Below are 26,916 nucleotides of genomic sequence, written 5' to 3' on the forward strand. Positions count from 1 at the left end.
ATTGTCAATTTGATCAGAAATATAAAAAAGCAAAGGAAAGTGATTTAATTAATTTTAATTGGGGATAATATACTAGATCCCCATTAAGATTAAGAGTGTGGGGGGTCAAGACAATACATAATCAAATTCCACTGATGAATAACTGGAAATTACTGGCATTTGTGAATGACACAATTCAACAAAGCAGAAATTAGTCATTTTTAAACAATGGACAACATTCAGTATAGTTAGTAATTGCTCATTCCAAAAGTGGTGGTATATGGAATGATACATAAGAGACAAACTGATAGTGAAATTATGCTATTTTTGAAAATAGTTGGACAGTGACATTTGTGGTGGTGATAAAGTATACTTGAGGAATGTGATTAGACTATCACAGATGAGCACAATTTCTATATTTTTACTTCTGATTATTAGGTTCATGCCCTGTAAAATCTGTCTTTCCATCTCTCTTTAATTCATTTTTCCAATGTTCTATCATAAATTCTGGAATCCATATATACTACCTGTCCTCAATCTATCCTCCACGCTGTAGACTCCAACTCCACGGGGTTTAACTGCGCTGGGTCCTAGTGCTAGTACCCCTAACCCAGGAAACCTCAGTGGTTGTTCCACTGGGTCTTCCCCATCCCCCTCAAACCATGTGACCCCAGCTCTTCCCCACCCACACAATAGTCCTCATACCCCCTCCCTCCCTGATCACCCCCCACCAGACATCGCCTCTGCCTCAGTCCATTCACCTGCCTTCCTCCGGTCCCAATCCCCATCCCCCCGACCTCCCCCTCTCTGGTACCGAATGGTCTGTCCTCAGCAGAAGCCTTACCTTTGACCCCTCCGTCCCAACCTCAATGAGTTCCGCACCCGCCACGATGTGGAGCTCTTTTTCCGTCGCCTCCGCCTCAAAGCGTTCTTCCATGGGAAGGAGTCCTTGCCCCCCCATTGATGACCCCTTCTCCCGTCTCCAACGGACCCCCTCCTCTTGGACTCCCCCTCATGGCCATCTTCCGGCTTTAGATCTTTTTATTTTAAACTGCCGGCGGGACATCAACCGCCTCAACTTCTCCACTCCCCTGTCTCGCTCTATCCTCTCCCCCCGCTGAACGTACAGCCCTCCACTCACTCTGCAACAACCCAGACTGGGTGATCAAACCCGACAAGGGAGGTGCCGTGGTAGCACCTCCTCCTACTTATCCATGGACCATGACCCCACAGATGAGCACCAGGCCACTATCTCTAGCACCATCACTGACTTAATCAACTCCGGATCCCTGCCCTCCCAAGCCTCCAACCTCATCGTTCCCCAGCCCCGCATGGCCCGATTTTACCTTCTCCCCAAAATCCACAAACCTGACTATCCTGGCAGACCCATTGTTTCTGCCTGTTCGTGTCCTACCAAACTCGACCGGAGAACCAACCAATCACCGTCTACTGATACTCTCCTCCGTCTAGCGGAGCTGGTCCTTACCCTTAATAACTTTTCATTTGACTCCTCTCATTTCCTCCAAATACAAGGCGTAGCTATGGGCACGCGCATGGGCCCTAGCTATGCCTGCCTCTTTGTAGGGTAAGTCGAACAATCCTTGTTCAAGACGTACCCTGACCCTATCCCCGAACTCTACCTCCGCTACATCGACGACTGCATTGGTGCTACCTCCTGCACCCACACACAACTCACTGGCTTCATCCATTTCACCACTAACTTCAAATACACCTGGACTATTTCCGACATTTCCCTACCATTTCTTGACCTCACTATCTCCATCGCAGGTGATAGATTCCTGACCGAGATCCACTATAAACCCACTGACTCCCATGGCTATCTGGACTACATTTCTTCCTGTAAGGACTCCATCCCCTACTCCCAATTCCTCCGTCTACGCCGCATCTGTATCCAGAATGAGGTGTTCCACACCAGGGCATCGGAGATGTCCTCATTCTTCAGGGAACAGGGGTTCCCCTCTTCTACCATAGAGGCTCTCACCAGGGTCTGTCTCTACTATACCCCGTGACTCTATTCTCAATCCCCATCCCCCCCACCACTGGCCACATCTTCCCATCTCCTCCCCTGTCTGCTTTCCGCAGAGACCGCTCCCTCTGTAACTCCTGATCAATTCGTCCCTTCCCAACCGTACCACCCCCTGTCAGGGCACTTTCCCTTGCAGCCGCAGGAAATGCTACACTTGTCACTTTACCTCCCTACACTTGTCACTTTACCTCCCCCCCTTGACTCCATTCAAGGACCCAAGCAGTCTTTTCAGGTGCGGCAGAGGTTCACCTGCACCTCCTCCAACCTCATCTATTGCATCCGCTGCTCTAGATGTCAGCTGCTCTACATCGGTGAGACCAAGCATAGGCTTGGCGATCGCTTCGCCGAACACCTCCGCTTGGTTCGCAATAACCAACCTGATCTCACGGTGGCTCAGCACTTCAACTCCCCCTCCCATTCCGAATCCGACCTTTGTGTCCTGGGCCTCCTCCATGGCCAGAGTGAGGACCACTGTAAATTGGAGGAGCAGCACCTCATATTTCGCTTGGGCAGTTTGCACCCCAGCGGTAAGAACATTACTTTCTCCTCCCCTTCTCAGCTCTCCCTCAGCCCACTGGCTCCACCTCTTCCTTTCTTCTTCCCGCCCCCACCCTCATATCAGTCTGTAGAATGGTTTCGGCCCGAAACATTGTCTATCTCCTTCGCTCCATAGATGCTGCAGGGCTCTCGCTTAACTTTTTTTCCCTGTTGCCAGCCGGGCAACCATGGCAGCTTTTTAGGTTGCCAAATGACATTTTAGGTGGTCATTTAAGATGGCTTGCATGACGCGTGCTCGGACGAAGTACGCAGTTACCAGTCGGAATTATGCATTCACATATTATTTCTGCTTCAAATAAAGTTAGTCACAAACTAACATATTCACCAATCAAGACATGATATATACCACAATGACATGCAGCAAAATTATAATACGGTATCTCAACTCTTTTTACACATTGCAATTAATGCAATTTTTATTATTTCTTTCCACTTCCAAACAAAAATGTGGTTTGATTATTCAGCGTATGATCAACCTGTGTCAATAAATCCTGGACCTTGATAACATATATGCTTAACCATGCACACTACAAGCATGTTTTCTGTGAAGGACCGAACATTATCATGACATGGCCATAGCATGGGTCGTTATTGCTATTGGTACAGAAACACTCTCGCTTCCCACATAATTTATCCACAACAAAATATACAGGTTGCAAGGAATTTTCTAAAGGCATTTTATGATAATAGCTGACAAAACTGACTATACCCATCTGACATTACACTAACTAACAAGAGATGGCCAAAGGACATAAATGCAGCAAATGTTTGGTAATATATTTAAAGGTGTCAAGACGCCACATTATCAGACATTTAGATTAGATGTATGTGGCAATGAAGATACCCAGTTTGTTACCACCATTTTAAAAAAAAATTGTTGATAAACGCTTTTTCCATCAGTCCCACTTCAGAATTAACGTTAAAATTTCAACTGAAATATCCCGACCAAATTTGTGATGTATATGACTGACTGTAGAAGTAAAACCTGGATAAATCCAACGTATAGTTGTGAATGTTGCTCATTAAATAACTACAGTATTGATACTCCATATTAACAGCATTGATACCAGCAGAGGAGGACAAAGGGCTTAATTAGGAAAGGAAAAATAGATTATGAAAGAAAACTGACAGGGAACATAAACTGACTGCAAAAGTTTTTATAGATATGTGAAAAGAAAGAGATTAGTTAAAACAAATGTAGGCCCCTTGCAGTCAGAAACAGGTGAGTTGATCATGGGGAACAAGGATATGGCGGACCAATTGAATAACTACTTTGGTTCCGTCTTCACTAAGGAAGACATAAATAATCTGCCGGAAATAGCAGGGGACCGCGGGTCAAAGGAGTTGGAGGAATTGAGTGAAATCCAGGTTAGCCGGGAAGTGGTGTTGGGTAAATTGAATGGATTAAAGGCCGATAAATCCCCAGGGCCAGATAGGCTGCATCCCAGAGTACTTAAGGAAGTAGCTCCAGAAACAGTGGATGCATTAGTAATAATCTTTCAAAACTCTTTACATTCTGGAGTAGTTCCTGAGGATTGGCAGGTAGCAAACGTAATCCCACTTTTTAAGAAGGGAGGGAGAGAGAAAACGGGGAATTACAGACCAGTTAGTCTAACATCGGTAGTGGGGAAATTGCTAGAGTCAGTTATTAAAGATGGGATAGCAGCACATTTGGAAAGTGGTGAAATCATTGGACAAAGTCAGCATGGATTTACAAAAGGTAAATCATGTCTGACGAATCTTATAGAATTTTTCGAGGATGTAACTAGTAGCGTGGATAGGGGAGAACCAGTGGATGTGGTGTATCTGGACTTCCAGAAGGCTTTCGACAAGGTCCCACATAAGAGATTAGTATACAAACTTAAAGCACACGGCATTGGGGGTTCAGTATTGATGTGGATAGAGAACTGGCTGGCAAACAGGAAGCAAAGAGTAGGAGTAAACGGGTCCTTTTCACAATGGCAGGCAGTGACTAGTGGGGTACCGCAAGGCTCAGTGCTGGGACCCCAGCTATTTTACAATATATATTAATGATCTGGATGAGGGAATTGAAGGCAATATCTCCAAGTTTGCGGATGACACTAAGCTGGGGGGGCAGTGTTAGCTGTGAGGAGGATGCTAGGAGACTGCAAGGTGACTTGGATAGGCTGGGTGAGTGGGCAAATGTTTGGCAGATGCAGTATAATGTGGATAAATGTGAGGTTATCCATTTTGGTGGCAAAAACAGGAAAGCAGACTATTATCTAAATGGTGGCCGACTAGGAAAAGGGGAGATGCAGCGAGACCTGGGTGTCATGGTACACCAGTCATTGAAAGTAGGCATGCAGGTGCAGCAGGCAGTGAAGAAAGCGAATGGTATGTTAGCTTTCATAGCAAAAGGATTTGAGTATAGGAGCAGGGAGGTTCTACTGCAGTTGTACAGGGTCTTGGTGAGACCACACCTGGAGTATTGCGTACAGTTTTGGTCTCCAAATCTGAGGAAGGACATTATTGCCATAGAGGGAGTGCAGAGAAGGTTCACCAGACTGATTCCTGGGATGTCAGGACTGTCTTATGAAGAAAGACTGGATAGACTTGGTTTGTACTCTAGAATTTAGGAGATTGAGAGGAGATCTTATAGAAACTTATAAAATTCTTAAGGGGTTGGACAGGCTAGATGCAGGAAGGTTGCTCCCGATGTTGGGGAAGTCCAGGACCAGGGGTCACAGCTTAAGGATAAGAGGGAAATCCTTTAAAACCGAGATGAGAATAACTTTTTTCACACAGAGAGTGGTGAATCTCTGGAACTCTCTGCCACAGAGGGTAGTCGAGGCCAGTTCATTGGCTATATTTAAGAGGGAGTTAGATGTGGCCCTTGTGGCTAAGGGGATCAGAGGGTATGGAGAGAAGGCAGGTACGGGATACTGAGTTGGATGATCAGCCACGATCATATTGAATGGCGGTGCAGGCTCGAAGGGCCGAATGGACTACTCCTGCACCTAATTTCTATGTTTCTATTTGCCATTAAAATGAATTCTGTAATAACGTGTCAGCGACAATCGAACACTGCGGTTTTAATGTTTCACGTGTTCAAAATTTAATTAATCCATCTTTATGGATTAAAACAAATAATAACATTGGGAATTAAAACATATTTGATTGCATTCCGTTATCAAACATAGTCAATGTTAGCTCTGAAGACATTTCCAGCACAATAGGGTCGGGGGGGGGGGGGGGGTATGAATCGGTGTGGATTGGATGGATTGAGGCAGGGGAATTAGTGAGTGTTGGTTGGAGTAGGTAAAATTATGAGGGGAGAGCGCGGGGGATGTCAGTGGGGTTGAATGGGGGGGATCTGTGCAGGATGGATGGGGGGAGCAGTTCAGGATGAAGGGGTGAGCAGTGCAGGATGGATGGGAAGGGGGTCAGTACAGGATGAATTGGGGGACCAGTGTAGGATTGATAGTGAGTGGCAGGAGAATCAATGCGAGGTGGCTAGGGAGATCAGTGCAGGATAAATAGATGGGTGGGGGGTGGGGGGGGGGGGGGGGGGGGGGGGGGGGGGGGGGGGGGGGGTAGTGGGGAGCACAGGGGATGTCAGTGAGGACTGAATAGAGACAGGAATGGGGATCAGTGGGATGAAGAGGAGGGCTCTCAGGATAAGGGGAGTGGAGGGGGGTGTATGAGAGAGAGAGAGGAAGGGGCAGAGGAGGTGGGAAGGAAGGCCATGTCAGGCACATGTCAGGCACAGAAATCGCAACCAAAATATGGAGGGGACCACGGACAGAATATCTTGGCGGCCGCGCGCGCATGCACACACACGCGCGAGGCTTCGGAGGCTTCTGAACGGTAATTTCAGCTCAATCCAACGCTAAATGCAGCTGAACTGCCTGTCTCGCCTACAGCCCCGTCTTAATCCAGACATGGCTGCTGGTTAACCTGGCGGGACAGGCAGAGCTGAGCTGGGTTTTGCGCTGGCTGTGGGCTTGGGGGCGCCGCGCCCGTCTGACTCCCGACGCCTCTGGCCATCCTCGGGCGTGTGGATGCTCTCGGGTGGGGACGGGGATGGTCCAGCGATTGCAGCGCCGGAGACCGGGATCGATCCTGGATGCGGTGCAGGTCTGCCGAGAGTGTTTTGGTTCGTCTCCCTCCTCCAATCACACTTGCCGTTTAGGTTGCCTGGCGGTAGTTTGAGTGGTCATTGGCACCCGGGCAACCGTGAATTTCGAGCCCTGTGCTGCCTCACCCGCTGAGTTTCTCCAGCATTTTTGTCTACCCTCAATCTATCGTAGGCTGCTTCTTTCTCTGTTCCACCTATATTCCATCCCCTCCTTCAATTTCACTTCCGCTTGCTCCTGAAAAATTATTGCCTAAAGTTGGTCGCGAATACCTTCTTAAACTATGAACTGCTCACCATTGGTCCTCTATCACGAGGCACTGGCCAACTCGCCAGCTTGTACTCCTGGCCTCAAGGGGCGCTGGCATTTACATTACATCTCCCCCTTCAACTTTATTTACATTACATCACCCCCTTCAACTTTGGGATCACAATTTTTTTAATACTAATAGATTTAACCTTTAATCAATTTAATGTGGGTAACAAACTATTTTCAATACTAATATTGATAACAAATACAAACGTTACATCTCCCCCTTCAACTTTGGGGTTTCATTTACATGTACGTCCAAGTAATATAAATGAAAATACAGTACAGGTACTATTAAAGCCATTTAGATTTGGCTTCATTTAATTCAGCAGAACATTTGTACATTTTCCATAAATTTTCCTTAAATACTCTTTCACATTAGATTTAAATTCTGCTTATGAACCTTAATATCCACATAGTTTTACATTAGAATCAATTAAGAGTACTGCTGTTTTAGACTTTAACCTCAAAACCTACGGTTTTGTCTTGTTGCGTCTGGGAGACTTGTTCCTGCCTCTCGCTGCGTCTCGGCGCATCGTGTCGTCTGGGGGACCCTTTTCCTTGCTGTTGATCCCAATCCCACCTGGCGATCTCTGGCCATCACGGGGGACGACCACCTCTCCGTCTGCCCCGCCTCGCTCTGTCCCTCTGTTGCTTTCGAGTCTTGCTCTTCTTCTTGCTTCTTTCTTCTTGCTCTTCGACTTGGACTGTGACCTGCTTTTTCCCCCCCAACTTCTCTTTTTTTTTTTCCTCTCTCTTTCCTTTGACCGAGCATTGGGACTGGTTGACCGTCCTCGGCTCCGAGCTTTCAACTTTTTCGGCCCGCTCATTCTTCTCCTTGCATGGAGAGTGGTCCCGGTGGCTTGAGTCCCTCCATTTTTACTCTGACACCATGTTATGTTTGCTGTATGACCCTGTTATTGCTAGCACAATGAATACACGTCCGACACCGACGACATCTTGTAAGAAGCCTTTTATTTCCAACAACTAACAGAAACTTCTAGAAGGTCATGTGACCTCAGTCACGAGGCACTGGCCAACTCGCCAGTTTGTACTCCTGGCCTCGAGGGGCGCTGGCATTTACATTATATTTACATTACAACTTACCCATTTTGGTTTCATTTTTATTAAACTGTCTTAACGTGTGCATTCTTGAATTCAAGTAATACACATCTGGCTTGGCCATCCATTAATAATCAGTTTGGGTCACATCCAATTTGACAAGTTCCTTATTCCTGCTTGTTACTCTTGGGTCAAGAAAACAAAATCAAATATATTTTTCAGTGCTGCCAAATACTGACTTAAAACTATCCATGTTGTACAATCCCTCCCCTAGTTCCCTCCCTTGCCTTTAACAAGATTCCATGGATTTGTTATCAACACCAAGAATATCTCTACCATTGCCTTTGTATTTTGGATACTCGGATACACACACAGAAAACATATTCTTAAAAAAAGTTCTCAATTAATTGAAGTAAAAGACAGTCTGTCAAGATTAATAAAGTTTCAGAATTCATTTTGAGCATACAGGCATGAATTGATATTCCAGTTTAATTTTTGTGAGATTGACATAAAATATTTCCTTCCTTCTTATCATAAATATATGATTATTCATTATTGAACCTAGTTTAATGTGTTTCACAACAGCGAGACTTCATTATGCAGACTGGTGACCCAACTGGAAGTGGTCGTGGAGGCGAATCTATTTTTTGGTATGTTTCTATTAAGAATTTAAAGTGCACTATCTTTAAATAACCTGAATCTTGTTTAAGTAAAGATGCATCTTAGCTTCATAGTACCATTCACATCTCTTTGTGAAAAAAGTTTAAGCCCCATCCAGTTACACAATCAAGTTAATATTTTGCTATATTGTGGGAGAGTTCCATTGTGGGAGGTGCTAACATTCAGTTAGAACAAGGCAGGATTTTGTGAAGGTGAACAATTATGTTAAACATGTGAATATCATAAACTTGAGGATTGGAATTCATTAATACGGTGATGCTTGCTGTTTATTCATTGATTGATTTTGATGCTGATCAGTGCATGTGCTTATTTCTTAACATTTTGTTTTAAATACTGATTTTTTTCTGAGTTTAATACAATTAGTAACATTATTAATATGTTGGTGACCTAAGTGTGTAGCTTCAGTCTCAAAGATGAAATTATACAGATCTAAGTTTTTTTTATTTGTAAGCAAATTCCCTTTGTTCCCCTATCTGTTGTTTATGGCTTCTTGTTGGTCTCCATGGGCCAAAGTATTGATAGCTTCTTTCCAGGATGTTGTTTCTGATATAACCATATAACCATATAACAATTACAGCACGGAAACAGGCCATCTCGACCCCTCTAGTCCGTGCCGAACACATAATCTCCCCTAGTCCCATATACCTGCGCTCAGACCATAACCCTCCATTCCTTTCCCATCCATATAACTGGATATAAAAGGAAGGCCCTTTCTGATTATTAAAAAGAACAGTACAATTGACCTTGAAATGATTTAACATTTGCAGAAAACCAATTACTTTTCTTATTCCACAGTAAACTCTACGGAGACCAAGCCAGATATTTTGAGGCCGAAAATGTGCCCCGAATAAAACACAAGAAAAAGGGAACAGTATCCATGGTGAATAATGGCAATGATCAGCATGGTTCTCAGGTAGATCAATATCGCTAATATATATCCATTTGTTTATATTCGAGTATTTATTGTAATACGACGTTTCAAAATTTAGTTTTGGTATGTGTGCAAATTTTAAGAAAGTTATTTATTCAAAAAATAACAAATTTAAAATAAATTAGCATATTGAAGTATTCCCCTAGTTGCTGTTCTCTAGTCACCTGCACTACAGGATAGTATATAAGAAGGACATGGAGATAACGCATGTATTTGTTTGTCCCTTCCCTTACTCCAGATTTAAATTTCTGTAAATATTTTTCATTTTGTGAATATTTGTTAATATACCTTACCTGTCTGATTGACCTTATTGATGGTAAACAGTCAGTATAAGCACCAATGCACCAATTTGTGTTAGTTCTACCCGCTTCACAATTCAATTTCAAATGTAAGCAGTGTGAAATTAATGTGTCAGAAGAAGGAGACTCAAGGAGGAGGGGGGGGAAGTGGGGGTTCTGTGTGCTTCAATTCCTCATTTTATCTATTTGTTTTCGGGGTATAGGGCATGTTGAGGACAGTCTGGTGTATATGGTCCATCCTTAATTGCTCCTGCACTGAGGAGGCATTTTAAGAGCCAGTCACACTGGTGGGTGTGGAGTTACAAATGGGCCAGACTAGGTAAGGTTGGAAGATTTCACTCCCTGAAAGACCAGGCCAAATGACGTGGATGTCTATAACATACCAGTGATTTCATGGTTGTTGTTGTGGCCAACTTTTGTTTTAAATTCCAGATATTTTATATAACTGGAATTAAAAATTTCTAGCTGCTGTCATTATTATACAGAGGATGTTCTGTATTTTCAGTAGGGTCATTCAGTTAAGGCAGTATATCAGTACTTTGCCAGTTTCAACTTGTGGACTTTACTTCATTTGTTGATGTCTTAAATTAGACTACAAAATCAATTGACTTTTGATTGGCATTTATTCAAGCTCTACATGTAACTAAATGTTCCAAGATAACCCCCTAAAATTTCAATGGTGATAAAAAGCTTGGAGGCTTTTACAGATAAAATAAATTACTTTTTCAAGGAGTGTAATTTTAAATCCTTGCAAAAAGTGCTTCAGTTTGTTTCCCACAGGCTCTGTTTTGTATCCAGTGTCAAAGTTGGAATATTTATCTGTTGGATTTGGATATTTGTAATGTTACGCTGTCTTCCATGGATCACAGTCACAGTGCATGTATATTATGGTTAGTCTTCACCATGTTTTTGTTAGGCATGCGTAATGTTCTGCTGAAGTTGGCAATTAAGAGTTTGAGGGCATTCGTTAATTGTATTTGTGGTACTGGTCCTGGGCGAAAAGCAAGAAGTCTTGTTTTCTCCCCGGCTTGAAATTAATATATAAACATTATCAAGTTTTGCTGATGTGTGATAAATGAGGTAATCGCATTCAAATATGTAAATTTCTTTCACTGTTCAACGGCCTGAACGTGAGATTAATATTTCTCGAAGTTGAGGTTTATGGAACATGAGTCACCATCTCAGAATAAGGGATAGGCTATTTAGTACTGAAATTATTGCTTACTCAGAATTGGTAATTCTTTGAAATTCTCTACCTGGAGGGCTTGAAGGTTCAGCCATTGCATTTATTCAGAATATAGATTGATAGATCTTTGTGTTGGACACAGTGCCCTCCATAATGTTTGGGACAAAGACCCGTCATTTATTTATTTGCCTCTGTACTCCACAATTTGAGATTTGTAATTAAAAACTCACATGTAGTTAAAGTGCACATTGTCAGATTTTATTAAAGGGTATCTTTATACATTTTGGTGTCACCATGTAGAAATTACAGCTGTATTTAAACATAGTTCCCCCATTTCAGGGCACCATAATGTATGGGACACATGGCTTCACAGGCGTTTGTAATTGCTCGGGTGTGTTTAATTGTCTCAATGCAGGAATTAGCACTTTCCTCCAGTCTTTCCATCACCTTTGGAAACTTTTATTGCTGTTTATCAATATGACCAACGTTGTGCCGATGAAAGTCAAAGAAGCCATTAAGGGACTGAGAAACATGAATAAAACTGTTGGAAACAGATCAGCCAAACCATAGGCTTACCAAAACCAACTGTTTGTAACATCATTAAGAAAGAGAGCACTGGTGAGCTTACTATTCGCAAAGGGACTGGCAGGCCAAGGAAGACCTCCACAGTTGATGACAGAAGAATTCTCTCTATAATAAAGGAAAAAACCCAAAACACTTGTCCGACAGATCAGAAACACTCTTCAGGAGTCGGTGTGGATTTGTCAATGACCACTGTCCGCAGAAAACAGTAATACAGAGGCTACACTGCAAGATGCAAACCAGTAGCTGCAAAAATAGGATGGCCAGGTTACAGTTTGCCAAGAAGTACTTAAACGAGCAACCACAGTTCTGGAAAAAATAGTATTGTGGACAGATGAGATGCAGATTAACTTATATCAGAGTGATGGCAAGAGCAAAGTATGGAGGAGAGAAGGAACTACCCACCTCATCTGTGAAACACGGTGGTGGGGGTGTTATGGCCGGGGCATGTATGGCTGCTGAAGGTACTGGCTCACTTATCTTCATTGATGATGCAACTGCTGATGGTAGTAGCATAATGAATTCTGAAGTGTAAAGACACATCCTATCTGCTCAAGTTCAAACAAATGCCTCGAAACTCATTGGCCAGCGGTTCATTCTACAGCAAGACAATGATCCCAAACATACTGCTAAAGCAACAAAGGAGTTTTTCAATTCAAAGGTCAATTCTTGAGTGGCCAAGTCAATCACCCGATCTGAACCCAATTGAGAAAGCCTTTTATATGCTGAAGAGAAACTGAAGGTGACTAGCCCCTAAAACAAGCATAAGCTAAAGATGGCTGCAATACAGGCTTGGCAGAGCACCACCAGAGAAGACACCCAGCAACTGGTGATGTCCATGAATCGCAACTGTTCGGGGGGGGGGGGGGGGGTATATGTATAAACACTGCTATATGGTGTTTCTACATGGTGAGACCAAAATGTATAAAAACGCTCTTTATTAAAATCTGACACCGTGCACTTTAACCACATGTGATTTTTTAAAATTGCAAACCTCAATTTGTGGAGTACCAAGGCAAATAAATAAATGACGGGTCTTTGTCCCAAACATTATGGAGGGCACTCCATGTCAGGGATATGGGAGATGGCAGCATTTTTCTGCGTAGAAATAGAAGATCAGCAATGATCATAATGAATGGCAGAGCAAGAGTAAAGGGGCAAATGACTCTTGCTCCTGGTTTGCGTATTTGTTAATGTCTTTTCTGAGAACCAGTGAGAATATGCACTGTGAGAATGAAATTTACACCTTTGTTATTTTATTTTTCACGTTAATTTATATGTACTTTTTAATCTGCTTCTGTTTATTTAGTTCTTGATTACTATGGGAGAAAACTTGGATTATCTCAATGGTGTACATACAGTGTTTGGTGAGGTGACTGAAGGCATGGATGTTCTAATGAAGATCAATGAAGCATTTGTTGACAAGGATTTCAGTCCATATCAAGATATTAGGTATGTGTTGCTTACTTATTAAATTAAAAATTACTGGAAATAAGGCATTGACAAAACTTAATATCTTATGATGTTGCAGATTTTGGATATTAAAAAAAAATATAAGGGTATAAAAATGTAATGGGTCAGTTTAACTCATTTTACATGAAAAACCTATTTGCTTTAAATCACTATTTTGTAAGATAACAAATGACGTGTTTTTCAGAATCTTTTGTTTTGAACTTTCCAAAATCTGCTACTTCTTGTGCTTTAAAATTCAGAAATTTGCAAAATATAGATCAGCTGGAAAGTTGAGCAGATGGAATTTAATTCTGACAATTGCGAGGTGATGCACTTTGGGAAGCAAAATAAGGATAGGACATATGCAGTAGATGGTTGGGTGCTAAGAAATGATGAACCGTGGAAGGGGTTCAAGTCCATTGTTCCCTGAAAAAGGCAAGGAGAAGATGTTTGGCACACAATCATTCATATGGCAGGGCACAGAATATAAATGTTGGGGTGTTATGTTGCAACTTGACAAAACATTTGTTGGACTGCACCCGGAATTTCTGTGCCGCTCTGATCATCGCACAATAGGAAGGACATGGTTGTGCTTTACCAGATTGTTGTTGTTGCCCGGATTGGAGAAATTTAGTTATGGGGAAAGATTGTGTATGCTGGACTTGTTTTTCCTGGAGTGAAGTAGACTGTGGGGTGAATTAACAGAAGTAGATAAAATTATAGGAGGCATAGAGTAGGTATTCAGAATGTTTTTATCATGGCGTGGTACCAAAAACGAACGCATAGATTCAAAGTGAGAGGAAGGTGTCTTGAGGGGGATTTGTGAGAAAATAATGCTTTATATCTGAAAGTTTACATTAAGTAATTGATATTTGAAACTTTCTGACAGAAGATGTGGTGGGGTCAGATGCTGTCTATATGTTTAAGAGACATTTAGATTGGCACTTAAATAGGCAAGAAGGATGCAGACTAAATGCAGTCAGTGGAATGAATGTAGCTGGTAAAAACGTCGGCACTGACAAGTCAGTGGAATGAATGTAGCGGGTAAAAACGTCGGCACTGACATGCTGAGTCGCAGGGGTCGTATCCATTCTGTAGCACTCTTGTGTGGGATTTATAGCATGAGGAACAGGTCATTTGGTTTAAACTCCAATAATCTCGCCAATATCTTTATTTTATCTTGTGCCAAACTCATTCCTACACATTAGATTACTTCCTCAAAAACACTTGCTATTAATTTATGTATATACCTGTTGGAGTCCTGTCCAGTTTACTGTGACCTCATTCCTTCAAAATTAGTCTTTGCCAAATAAAAACATTGGTTCATAACTTGTGTGTACCAATGCATAAATTGTCTCTCATTTCATTATGTTACATCTTTCCATCATATAAAGCAATGATGATTGTTATGTGATGAATAATTTAGTTTAACAATAGATAATTCCTATGCAGATAATGGAAGATTTTAGGAGTTTATTACATCAATCATTTTATCCTTTATATTAGGATAACCCATACAGTAATACTGGAAGATCCATTTGATGACCCTAAAGATTTGCAAATTCCAGATCGCTCACCAGAACCCACCAAAGAACAGCTTGATGTAAATATTTATTTAAGAAGTTTTTTTGTATCTTTTGTTCCTGATTTACTGTGTCTTCAACTGTCCTTTAAGTCTTAGCGATTATGACTGCAGGAAATTTGTGTAATTTTCTTTTGCATTTATGCACCTAAAAGATAATGATCTGATGTCCTCAATTGAAGAACGGATGTTCGCTATACTCAACATGACCCATTTGACTCCACCCCACAGCAATCTATTTGCTCGAGCTTTGCTTCCGCTCCTGGATGACAAGAAATCAAGGAGCCAACTAAAAAATCCCAACTAAAAAATAATAAGACCTTGGGAATAGATAATATCTATGCTGAAATCCTAATATTCAGCAGTGAATAGCTTTGATCACAATTCATTTACCAAAATGCCGACTGACAGCTGGTGGTTTTTAACATTGAGAACTATTTGACTAAACGTTTGATAAGGAACAAGCTGTTAAAGGTCATCAGAAATGTGCTGCTCAGTATTAGACTTGCCTTTCTAGGTGTGGATGATCAGCTCATCTATTTCTCTGCATTCAGAAAACAGGCAGGCAGAGACACAAGTAATGAGTCCGGATAGTGGGTCAGGACTATAATGGCCTGGCTCATTGTAAGTTTACCAAGGTCCGGAAACATTAAGGCGTAGAAGTGTTCACCAGCTGTCTATTGTTCTGCGGTAACTTTAAATTTTGACCTTTTAGAAATTTCCAGAAATACTTTCGAGTTGCTTAAAATGTGACTGAATTAAGATGAAGTTAATTGAATATGGTCAATCCTATTTCTAATTTACCAAATTGTGACATATTTGTGATCTATTTGGCCTCTTGGTCACATGTTACAGCAATAACATAATTGCTGATTTAATTATAGCAGACTTAATTTACAGTGCCCGCCATAATGTTTGGGACAAAGACGCATCATTTATTTATTTGCCTTTGTACTCCACAATTTGAGATTTGTAATAGAAAAAAAATCACATGTGGTTACAATGCACATTGACAGATTTTATTAAAGGCCATTTTTATACATTTTGGTTTCACCATGTAGAAATTACAGCTGTGTTTATACATAGTCCCCCCATTTTGGGGCACCATAATTTTTGGGACACATGGCTTCTCAGGTGTTTGTAATTGTTCAGGTGTGTTTAATTGCCTCCTTAATGCAGGTATAAGAGAGCTCTCAGCACCTCGTATTTCCTCCAGTCTTTCCATCACCTTTGGAAACATTTATTGATGTTTATCAACATGAGGACCAAAAGTTTTGCCAAAGAAAGGCAAGACATCAGCCAAACAGGCTTACCAAAATCAACTGTTTGGAACAACATTAAGAAGAAAGAGCACCGGTGAGCTTACTAATCGCAAAGGGACTGACAGGCCAAAGAAGACCTCCATAGCTGATGACAGAAGAATTCTCTCTATAATAAAGTAAAATCCCCAAACACCTGTCCGACAGATCAGAAACACTCTTCAGGAGTCAGGTGTGGATTTGTCAATGACCACTGTCTGCAGAGGACTTAATGACAGAAATACAGAGAAGTACTTGCCAAGAAGTACTTAAAAGAGCAACCACAGTTCTGAAAAAAGGTCTTGTGGACAGATGAGACGAAGATTAACTTATATCAGAGTGATGGCAAGAGCAAAGTATGGAGGAGAGATGGAACTGCCCAAGATCCAAAACATACTACCTCATCTCATCTGAAACATGGTGGTGGGGGTGTTATTGCCTGGCATGTATGGCTGCTGAAGGTACTGGCTCACTTATCTTCATTGATGATACAACTGCTGATGGTAGTAGCATAATGAATTCTGAAGTGTATAGACACAACCTATCTGCTCAAGTTCAAACAAATGCCTCAAAACTCATTGGCCGGTAGTTCATTCTACAGCAAGACCGTGATCCCAAACATACTGCTAAAGCACCAAAGGAGTTTTTCAAAGCTAAAAAATAATAAATTCTTGAGTGGCCAAGTCAATCATTCGATCTGAACCCAATTGAGCATGCCTTTTATATGCTGAAGAGAAAACTGAAGGGTACTTGCCCCCAAAACAAGCATAAGCTAAAGATGGCTGCAATACAGGCCTGGCAGAGCATCACCAGAGAAGACACCCAGCAACTGGTGATGTCCATGAATCGCAGACTTCAAGCAGTCATTTCATGCAAAGGATATGCAACAAAATACTAAACAAGACTACTTTCATTTACATGACATTGCTGTGTCCCAAACATTATGGTGCCCTGAAATGGGAGGACTATATACATACTGCTATAATTTCTACATGATGAAAGCAAAATGTATAAAAATTACCTTTATTAAAATCTGCCAATGTGCACTTTAACCACATGTGATTTTTTTTTTCAATTACAAGTCTCAAATTGTGGAGTACAGAGGCAAATAAATAAATGATGGGTCTTTGTCCCAAACATTATGGTGGGCACGTATAATGCACAAGATGTGGACTATACCTCCCTCACACCCCAACTATTGTGAAAAATTGCTGAAACATTGAGTTCAAAGTCACCTCTCTCCTGGCAGGCTACACATGTTTCATGTTTCAAATTATTCGAACTGTACCCAAACAATTGAGTTACAAGAAGTAGCGAAATTTGCAAAAGAAAATGTCCAAATAGGCAGTTAACTGACTGATGAAATTTAACACAGGCAAATGAATAAAAAGTAGAATACCAGAAATAAAAATGAGCATTGGTTGGGATTAACTTGATCTACAAAATTTTAATCTGTCATGTTGGACATCATTAAGCAAAATGATCAAAGTGCCGATCAACGTGACTAAATTAAAACAAGTTACTGAATGTTTTCAGATTAGATTGCATTTAGTAATGTGGTGTAATGATAGTGAGGCAGTGAAACAAACATTCTTTAAAAATGAAGTGAATGACAGGGCATTAACAGTAAATCCCTATTGTACTTGATAAATGCAGCATGTATTTTGCATGAAGACAGCATTACTCTGTATAAATACAGACCTTGCTCCTCTCACCATTCATATTTTTATTTAGAGTGGCAGAATAGGAGCTGATGAAGAAATAGATGATTCCAAAGGAAAATCAACAGCGGAAATTGAAGAGGTGTCGGCAGAGAAAGAAGCAAGTACACGGGCCATTCTGCTGGAAATGGTAAGAAAAGCAAAGAACAAGCTCTTCAAAGGACTTCGGAAGTGCTATTCTTTGTTTACTAATTTATAAATACAAAGATAAATTATTTATTTATCCCAGTATCATTCATAGTAAGCTTGTGAAACAGCTGGAGTACAGTGGATGAACACAAAATGCTGGTGTAGCTCGGGCAGCATCTCTGGAGAAAATGGATAGATGACGTTTCGAGTCGGGACCCTTCTTAAGACTGATTGTAGTAGGGAGAGTGGAGGCAAAAACTGGACGTGAAGAAAAAGATAGGATATATCTGGGCCAGCATCAGATGACCTCGGACAAGGAGGTTCCATGAAAGGCTGATTGTTGGTTGGAGGAAGTTGAGCCTGAAATGGATACACTGTCGTGAACTGGGGAACTAGTTAGCCGACCTTTAGTGGAGTAAGGAGGGAATTCTGCTGGGTTGTAAGCTAGCCAGCGTGGCCTCACTCTGGCAATGGAAGAGGCCCAGGACAGAATGGGAAGAGGAATTAAAGTGCTTCGAAACCGAGAGATCCAGTAGTCCTTGGCAGATCGAGCGCAAGTGTTCAGTGAAATGGTCGCCGAGTTTCACCGATGTAGGAGCCCACATGAAGAACACCGGATGCAGTAGATACGGTTGGAGGAGGTGACTCACCTGGAAGGACTTCTGGGGTTCCTGGATGGAGGTGAGGGAGGAGGTATCAGGGCAGGTGTTACATCTCCTGTGGTTGCAGGGTAAATTATTTTATGTCTATGCCTGTATAAAACAGCATCTGTAGTTCCTTTTACTGCCGAAGTAGAGATGGTTGAAAGCTTCAAGTTCCTAGGACCAGACATATCAAAGCAATGGCCAAGAAAGCACACCAACGTCTCTACTTCCGTAGAAGGCTTTTTTCCAACTTCTATAGATGTGCCCTAGAAAGCATATCAGGATGTATCACAGCATGGTTTGGGAGCTGCTCCATCCAAGACCGCAAGAAATTGCAGACAATTGTGGACACAGCTCACACCATCACACAAACCAATCTCTCTTCCATTTCCCTTCCATGTGAATCCACTCAAGTCCTCTCAGGTGAGACAGAGGTTCACATGTACCACCTCTAGCCTCATCTACTGCATTGTGTTCCTGTTGTGGGCCCCTGCATATCAGGATGTTTTTTTTTTTTTAAAGCAAGATATACAGCATATGTAAAACAAATTTTGAAATATTTGAAGCAGTGTTGCCGTTTACCTTGTGTTGAGATTCAACAGGTCAGAAATTATGGTTGTATGGCATTCTAGCTAAGCCCTGTTTAGAAAGCTGTGTTTATTTGAAATACCTGCATTAGCACTCCGTGGACCCAATAGCAACTTTTAATATAGACTAAGATACTTGTTCTGCATAGGGGCCGGGACGCATGTCTGTGAGCGGATGGCGGGCCACATCTATCACGTGTACACATGGATCCCGCCCCTGATGGCAGGCATCAAATCGCGTGTTCACAGAAGGTAGACAAAAATGCTGGAGAAACTCAGCGGGTGAGGTAGCCTCATGCAATCCTTGCATGCCTCACCCGCTGAGTTTCTCCAGCATTTTTGTCTACCTTAGATTTTTCCAGCATCTGCATTTCTTTCTTAAACGTGTTCACAGGATGCGGTACAGCCAAAGCTTGCCGCTGCCCGGCCGGTGCTCGGGGGCGGCCGGCGGGCCGGATGATTACGGGGGGGGGGGAAATCCGTCTGCGGCGCGGATGATTTCGGGTTACGTGCCGCATTCAGCCCGGGGGCCCTAGGTTGCCGACCCCCGTACTAAGGGAATCTGCATGCTGTTAAAAGAAAAATGACTAAAGGCACAAGGAAAATCTTGGTTTTAAAAAATGATTTTAAGAAGCGTTTATAGAAAAGTATGGAATCTGAAAAATAAAAAGGGGAAACTGGACCCAACGGGTCCGCGCTTGGTGTAGTGTATAATTTTGGTATGGAAAATAAAGTAACTATTAAAATTAACAAATTTGAGATCTTTGGATGAAGTATCTTTCAGATTTAATCATATATTTAACTGTACATTGAGATCTCATTGACTTGTTTTTTTGCAGAATTACTGCTTACAAGACCGCAATCTTAATGTTTATAGGTTGGAGATTTGCCAGATGCAGAGATAAAGCCCCCTGAAAACGTGCTTTTTGTTTGTAAACTCAATCCAGTTACTACAGATGAAGACTTGGAAATCATTTTTTCAAGATTTGGATCAATCAGAAGGTACTTTCTGCAGTTATTTTTGGAAACTACCGAATGCTTTCTGTATGTGAGGTTCTTGATATACAATTCTTTATGCTTCAATCAGCTGTTCGTAGTTGATTATCTCACATTAAATTTAATATGCGTCTGAAGTGACCAAGCAAGTCCACTGACTAATTAACTAGCAATTACAGGACATTACAAATACCTATGTGTGCAGTCCTGCAAAGTTCTTGTTAACTTCTGCAGAGTGGTGGGAATATTGGCCTTTGTGTGAGGTTGATGTTGTATTGGTTGAGAAATCACTCTTGACAACAAACTTACAGATAACTTGGACATCTTCTCAGAGCTGCAACACAATTGAACAAGGTTGCAATGTTGATGTGGCCTTGAGAGTTATTTTTGATTGACTTTGGCCCCCATGAAATTATCTCAAAGATGTGCAATGAAGACTACTGTGATTGCTGACAACTGTGATGAATGTCAGTCCTCTGTGTTGAACTTCATTTTGTGGAAAGATCGTGAGAGAAAACGGCACAGATATACTTTGTATGTGGAATCTCACTACTACCCGAGTTAGTTCTGTAGCGTAACCCCTGACTGAATTGGCAGTTCTAAAGAAACAGATGCCATCATGCTCACACTATTTTAAAAAACAATCTATTTTTTTTTTTGTCTGTCTTTAATTGCCATTGCGAATTGATGGCAAAACATTGTGTTGAACCATTGCATTCCTATTGTTTAATGGTGATGTAGAGTAGGGAGTTCCAGGATTTAGATGGCCAATGGTGAAGGAACTGCAATTTGTGTGATGGAAGGAAACCTGCAGTTTGCAGCATTTGTATTCACCTGTGCTGTTCACTTGTACCCTTTGTATAGTAGTGGTAATGGGTTTTAGGTGTACAGGTGCACAACCTTTTATCCGGAGTTCCGGAAACCGAAAAGCTCCGAAAACCGGACATTTTTTCCAGGATGTCGTCTGCACACCAAAGCTCGCGTTTGGCGCCAAACTTGACCCGAAACGACCCACGGTCAACCCAGGTCTGTACTACTGCAGCGGCTGCCTCCTCCCCGGAGACCGAGGAGACACTTAAACATCTGTAAATCATTACTTAAATGTTAGTCAGTTAGTTTGGAGGGCTTTTATGTGAAGGGGGGGGGGGGGTGAAGGGGGAAACTTTAATTCTTAGTCCCCTACCTGGTCGGAGAGGCGGGGAGCGGGCAATGCCTTACCGGGTCGCCATGCAGTAAGCTCCGGAGCGCTGTGGCCGCCGACTCCCAACATCGCGGAGCTGGGGCTGCGGGCGTCCGGCCGCGGGCGGCGCCGGTTGTAGCTCCGACCCCAGCAACTCTACCTCTGGCTGCGCGGCGCTCCAAATCCAGCGCCGCCCGCGGCCGGACGCCCGCAGCCCCAGCTCCACGATGTTGGGAGTCGGCGGCCACAGCGCTCCAGAGCTTACTGCATTGCCCGCTCCCCGCTGGTATCCCAGCGCTGTGGCCGCCGACTCCCAACATCGCGGAGCTGGGGCTGCGGGCATCCGGCCGCGGGCCGCGCTGGATTTGGAGCGCCGCGCAGCCAGGGGTAGAGTTCGCCGGGGTCAGAGCTCCAACCGGCACCGCCCGCAGCCCCAGCTCCGCGATGTTGGGAGTCGGCGGCCACAGCGCTCCGGAGCTTACTGCACGATGACCCGGTAAGGCATTGCCCGCTCCCCGCCTCTCCGACCAGGTAGGGGACTAAGAATTAAAGTTTCCCCCTTCACCCCCCCCCACCACATAAAATCCCTCCAAACTAACTGACTAACATTTAAGCAATGATTTACAATGATTCCCCGATCTCCGGGGAGGAGGCAGCCGCTCCAGACTTTTCAAGCCGCCCGCGCTACCTACCTAATCTACGCTAAAAATCTTCCATTCCGAAATCCGAAAAATTCCGAAATCCGAGAAGTGTCTGGTTCCAAGGCTTTCGGATAAAAGGTTGTGTACCTGTACTACTAAAATGGTTTTAACGAGTTAACACAATTGATTATTTATTATGTTGGAGGTCAGGGGATTGTTGGAGGAATTCCTCGGGGAAATGCCCTAAGCCTAACCATCTTCAATTGCTTTATCAATGATCTTTCTTCTATTGCAAGGTCAGAATGAGAAGCTCGCTGATGAATGAACAATATTCAATATGGAGACACTGATCTGTTCTGTATTTATGCCTTCTATATTCTGTTGTGCTGAAGCAAAGCAAGAATTTAATTGTCCTATCTGGGACACTTGACAATAAACTCTCCTGAATCTCTTGAATCTTGAATATTCAATTTGGGAGATTAAAATGCCATGCTTGCCAGAATATCCAGCAATGTGCATGCAGCAAATGATATTCTTAACCACAAAGTGCTAAATAATTATTTTTTCTGACGAATGAGAATCTAATCGGGCAACCCTAAACAATGTTAGTGCTGTTGAATAACGAGTTCCCTTCTGGAGCTGGTTGGAGTTTGTTTCTTTGACAAATGTCTCGCTATCAGTCTCCATAAAGCCTCTCCATCATTTTATCGCAACTGAAGTTCTTGTCTTGCTTGAAACAATTAAGCCACTTTGTGGGGAAAAAACAAAACTGGAAAAAGAAAATGGGATATGTGAGAAGGGACGTCTGATCTGTGGTCATCAACCCTTGTCAAACATGGCAGCAGGAAGGAATGAATGAGGATTGGGAGATGAGGTAAAAGTAGAGTTTTAATTTGAACACAATTTGCCTCCGAAGTGAATTATAATAACATCTGTTCTTCAGCTGTGAGATCATACGAGATTGGAAAACTGGAGAATCTCTCTGCTATGCCTTCATTGAGTTTGAGAAGGTAAGCCTGATATGCATTATAGCTTTCTTCCAGTTTAAATTTGATTATTTTATGTATATTTTGTTATATTGCTATAATTGAATGCTGATATTAGTAAACTATTGTAAGATTTTGTTAAGTTTGTCTTTGATCAATCTGCCAAAGATAAGTCGTCAATTGTTGCTACTGCAATAGATTAGGAAAGATATTTGGCCAGGGACATGTATAGGAAAGGTTTAGAAAGATATGGGACAAACATGGGCAGATGGGACGGGCTTAGGTCAGCATGGATGTTGATCCAAAGGGCATGTTTCCATGCTGTATGACTTTGACTCTCAGAGATTAACAGAAGTCTGAGATATAGCGTTCATAAATTTTGGTTGTCATTAATATTGCACTATCCAATAGAGAAGAAATTCCTGTTGTGTACATCTTGTACTTTGCCACTAATATTTACATTTAATTGTTCATTCAATTGATCAGGGTCAACTTGGAATATAGGAATAACAGCCTAATGGTCCAAAGTATCTCTGAGCAGGCAACATGGAGTCAAAGTTGTTTAAAGGATTGATGGAATCTCCAATTCACTTGATATTGTTTTCTTTTTGACTGAATGGTGAAACCTACAAATATGTATACATTTGCTCAGTTTCCCTCAATCTGCATTATAGTTGTATTAATTATAATGTCCTCTTGTCTGTCTCATGGCTATCTGTTTAAGGCTCCTGAGACAATTTTGTTTTGTTGATAACATTCTTACTTGCCAGGAATTTGCATGTTTGTTTCCCCTTCCTGATTTGAGTACCTAATTCCTTGTATGTTTACATACTTGGCTAATAAATTAATTACAATAATCAAAAATAACACTTTTGATTAGAACTAAGAGTGCAGCTTTGCAGAAGTTCTTTGCTGCAAGTGAGATATTATTTGTGTCAACTTGTAAGTAAACAATCCATGGCAAAACAGTTAACATTTATTTTAACGGTCGCCGAATTGTTTCTTTTGTTGTCACAGTTAAGAAACAGATCCAACATTTGCATGTCAGCATTAGCATTTCTTTTTTTTTTAACCTTCATGTAACAATGTACCTTTCAGATACAGCACTAACTAGATTTCAATTTATTTAGTAAATTGAATCAGCATGAACCAATTTATTTAGTAAACCTGAATTTCGCATGAGAAATTCCCATGTAGCATTTCATCCATGAGGGAAATCAATGGCAAAGATTAGTTTAGTTTAGAGATACAATGTGGAAACAGGCCCTTCAGCCCACTGAGTTCACGCCGACCTGTGATTGTCCGTACACCAGTTCTATCCTACACAGCAGGGACAATTTACAGAAGCCAATTAAACCACAAACCTACACATCTTTAGAATGTGGGTGGAAACCGGAGCACCCGCAGGAAACCCACGTGGTCACAGGGAAAATATATAAACTCTGCACAGATGACACCTGTAGTCAAGATCGAACCTCGGTCTCTGGCGCTGTAGGGCAGCAACTCTATTGCTGTGCCACAAATGGTTCTGCTAATTCCTTTTTTCAGGATGGTTCCAGAATACTCAGTAGTCAGATGCAGAAATAAATGATTCTCCCATGACTTTTGATTATAAAACTTTGCAAGACAGATTTTTGTAGCTCTCCTCCAACCTTCTATTGCAAGCTTTTACAGCATTTAGATTTCAAGCAGCACTCTTTCACTCGTGAAATGCAAATGTGCTGTTTGAAATTAGATATCAGTTTGAATTATGCCCAGCATGTCGAACTTTGATTGCCCAAGTTAATGCTTTTCAGGCATTAATTTACTTAAACAGTGATTCCCCCCCCCCCCCCCCCCCCCCCCCCCTCCCCAAACATGCATTGAGCTGGTGGTACATTGGCTCATTGCAACACCAGCCATTGATGTCAGAGGAGCATACTTTCTCAATTAAAGCATTGAAACTTTGTATATTATCACTATTAAGTCAGCAAGCTACTGTCCCTGGGTATCCAAATCAATGTTCTCAACTCAGTGAACTATTGCGTTATAAAGAAACTAATGTTCCAGTCTGAAGAAAGGTCTCGACCCGAAACGTCACCCATTCCTTCTCTCCAGAGATGCTGCCTGTCCCGCTGAGTTACTCCAGCATTTTGTGTCTACCTTCCAGATATGTAATATGTGTGTACTTGAAGAGGTGCACGTGTTGATTAAACACTGTTTAATATTTAAACGACACAGCTCAACGATTAGTACAGAAGGGCAAGGTGTTAACGTGTTGACTGCGAAGTTAAGTCTAGCTCTGTCATCTGCTGCACCCCGTCAGCTGTTCACCCAGATCGGCATTGATTGGTCAGCTCAGATCACGCCAGGTCCATGCTCGAGCTCGACGAATGACTGTTCGAGACCAAAGTGGCTCAGCCACATGACCCCCCCCCCCCCCCCCCCCACCCAGAACCGGAGTGTTGGAGGCGGTTAGGCTGTCATGTGAGGCGGCCTGATCTTGTGTACGTGTCTCCTGTGTTCGAGGTTGCAGCTGGTTGAGTTGAGGACGGGTTTGGTCGTGATGGTGGATGCCCTCTGCGGTGGGGTTGTGCCACCTGCACTGGTTGGTCAATGTCCAAGTGTGTCGGCTTATGACGGTCCACGTAGACAGACTTGTGTCTGCCACCCATGTCGATGATGAAAGCCATTGTGTCATTTTGCAGTACCCTGAAGGCTTTTGCAGTGGGTCTTGGAGGTTTGACAGGGGATGCATGCTCTGGCCCAGTTGCCGACCTGTTTGCGCAACCCATGCCACGTGAACTTAGCTGCCATCAGTGAGTGCCTTTGTTGTCTGGATAGAAGGGTGAGCCAAATCATGAACCATGTAGAAAATCCTGCGGTGCCAGACAGCGGGGTTGATGGGTCTTGGCTGTTCCGTAGACATGTCGCAGAGGAGTGTGGTGTCATCAGGCCCGAATCGCACATCCTCCAACAGCAGGCCTGACTGAGATGGCAGTGCGATAGGCGAGCGTCTCTTCATCCTCTCGCTGGGCGGTTGCCACGGCTGTGTAGTCGACACCTGGTGCCAAAACGTTGATGGCGGTGTGGGACAACGCATCTGCCACCTGGTTGCTCTTGCCTGCGCCGGACGCAAGTTGTGTATTCTGAGATGTAGGTCAGGTGGCGCTGCTGTCGGGCAAAGGCAAACGTGAGTGGCTTGTGGTCGGTGAAAGCTGTGAAATCCCTGTCCTCGAAGTAGCGGAAATGGTGGAAAGCCAGGTAGAGCATGGGGAGCTCCTGATCAAAAGCGCTGTATTTCTGCTCGGGGGGGTCGTTTCGGGTAACGACTGAAAAAGGTGAGGGGCTGCCAGCTACCATTGATCAGTTGTTCCAGCACTCCACCCATGGCTGTGCCAGATGCGTCGCCCGTGAGAGCTGTTGCTGCGTTGGCCTGTGGACGTATCAGCATCGTTGCCTTTGCTAGCGCCTCCTTGGTGTTGTCGAACGCGGTCGTCCCAAATGAGCTCTTTCAGCTTGTTGGCCAGGGCCTTGACCAGCGTTTGCACGAGCCTGGCGGCTGCTGGCATTTAGCGCTGGTAGAAGTTGACCATGCTGACAAACTCTTGGAGTTCCTTCACAGTACAAGGTTTGGCAAACCTCGACCTTGGTCGGGAGCGGGAGTGGGACTGCTCCGTGCTGGTTGATGTGGTGGCCGAGGAAGTTGATGGAATCGAGGTCAAACTGACACTTGGCCAGGTTGATGGCCAGGCCATGCTCATGGAGCCTCTGGCAGAGCTACTGGAGGTGTGCGCCGTGTTCCTGGCGAGAGTGGCTGGTGATGAGGATGTCGTCGAGATAGGTGAACACGAAGTCCAGCCCGCAGCCGTTGGAAAGCTTGGGCGGCGTGCCTGAGGCCGAAAGGCATGCGCAGGAACTCAGAGCCCGAACGGGGTGATGAGGGCCGTCTTGGAGATGTCGTCTGGGTGGACCAGAATCTGATGGTTG

General features: G+C 43.0%; 1 protein-coding gene across 2 annotated transcripts in view; it reads left to right on the forward strand.

Annotated features, from left to right (window-relative positions):
• The window catches only part of ppil4 (peptidylprolyl isomerase like 4), a 41,983-nt gene that overhangs the window by 1,826 nt on the left and 13,241 nt on the right, over positions 1-26,916 (forward strand). For both annotated transcript variants that reach the window (XM_033021835.1, XM_033021836.1), the window contains exons 3-9: positions 8,638-8,702; positions 9,529-9,646; positions 13,041-13,183; positions 14,690-14,786; positions 17,798-17,914; positions 20,022-20,146; positions 22,905-22,971. In XM_033021835.1, the coding sequence (XP_032877726.1) occupies positions 8,638-8,702; positions 9,529-9,646; positions 13,041-13,183; positions 14,690-14,786; positions 17,798-17,914; positions 20,022-20,146; positions 22,905-22,971 (732 nt within the window). The remainder of the gene's footprint in view (positions 1-8,637; positions 8,703-9,528; positions 9,647-13,040; positions 13,184-14,689; positions 14,787-17,797; positions 17,915-20,021; positions 20,147-22,904; positions 22,972-26,916) is intronic.

The sequence above is a fragment of the Amblyraja radiata genome, chromosome 5 (genome assembly GCF_010909765.2).
Source record: "Amblyraja radiata isolate CabotCenter1 chromosome 5, sAmbRad1.1.pri, whole genome shotgun sequence".
In the NCBI taxonomy this organism is placed as follows: domain Eukaryota; kingdom Metazoa; phylum Chordata; class Chondrichthyes; order Rajiformes; family Rajidae; genus Amblyraja; species Amblyraja radiata.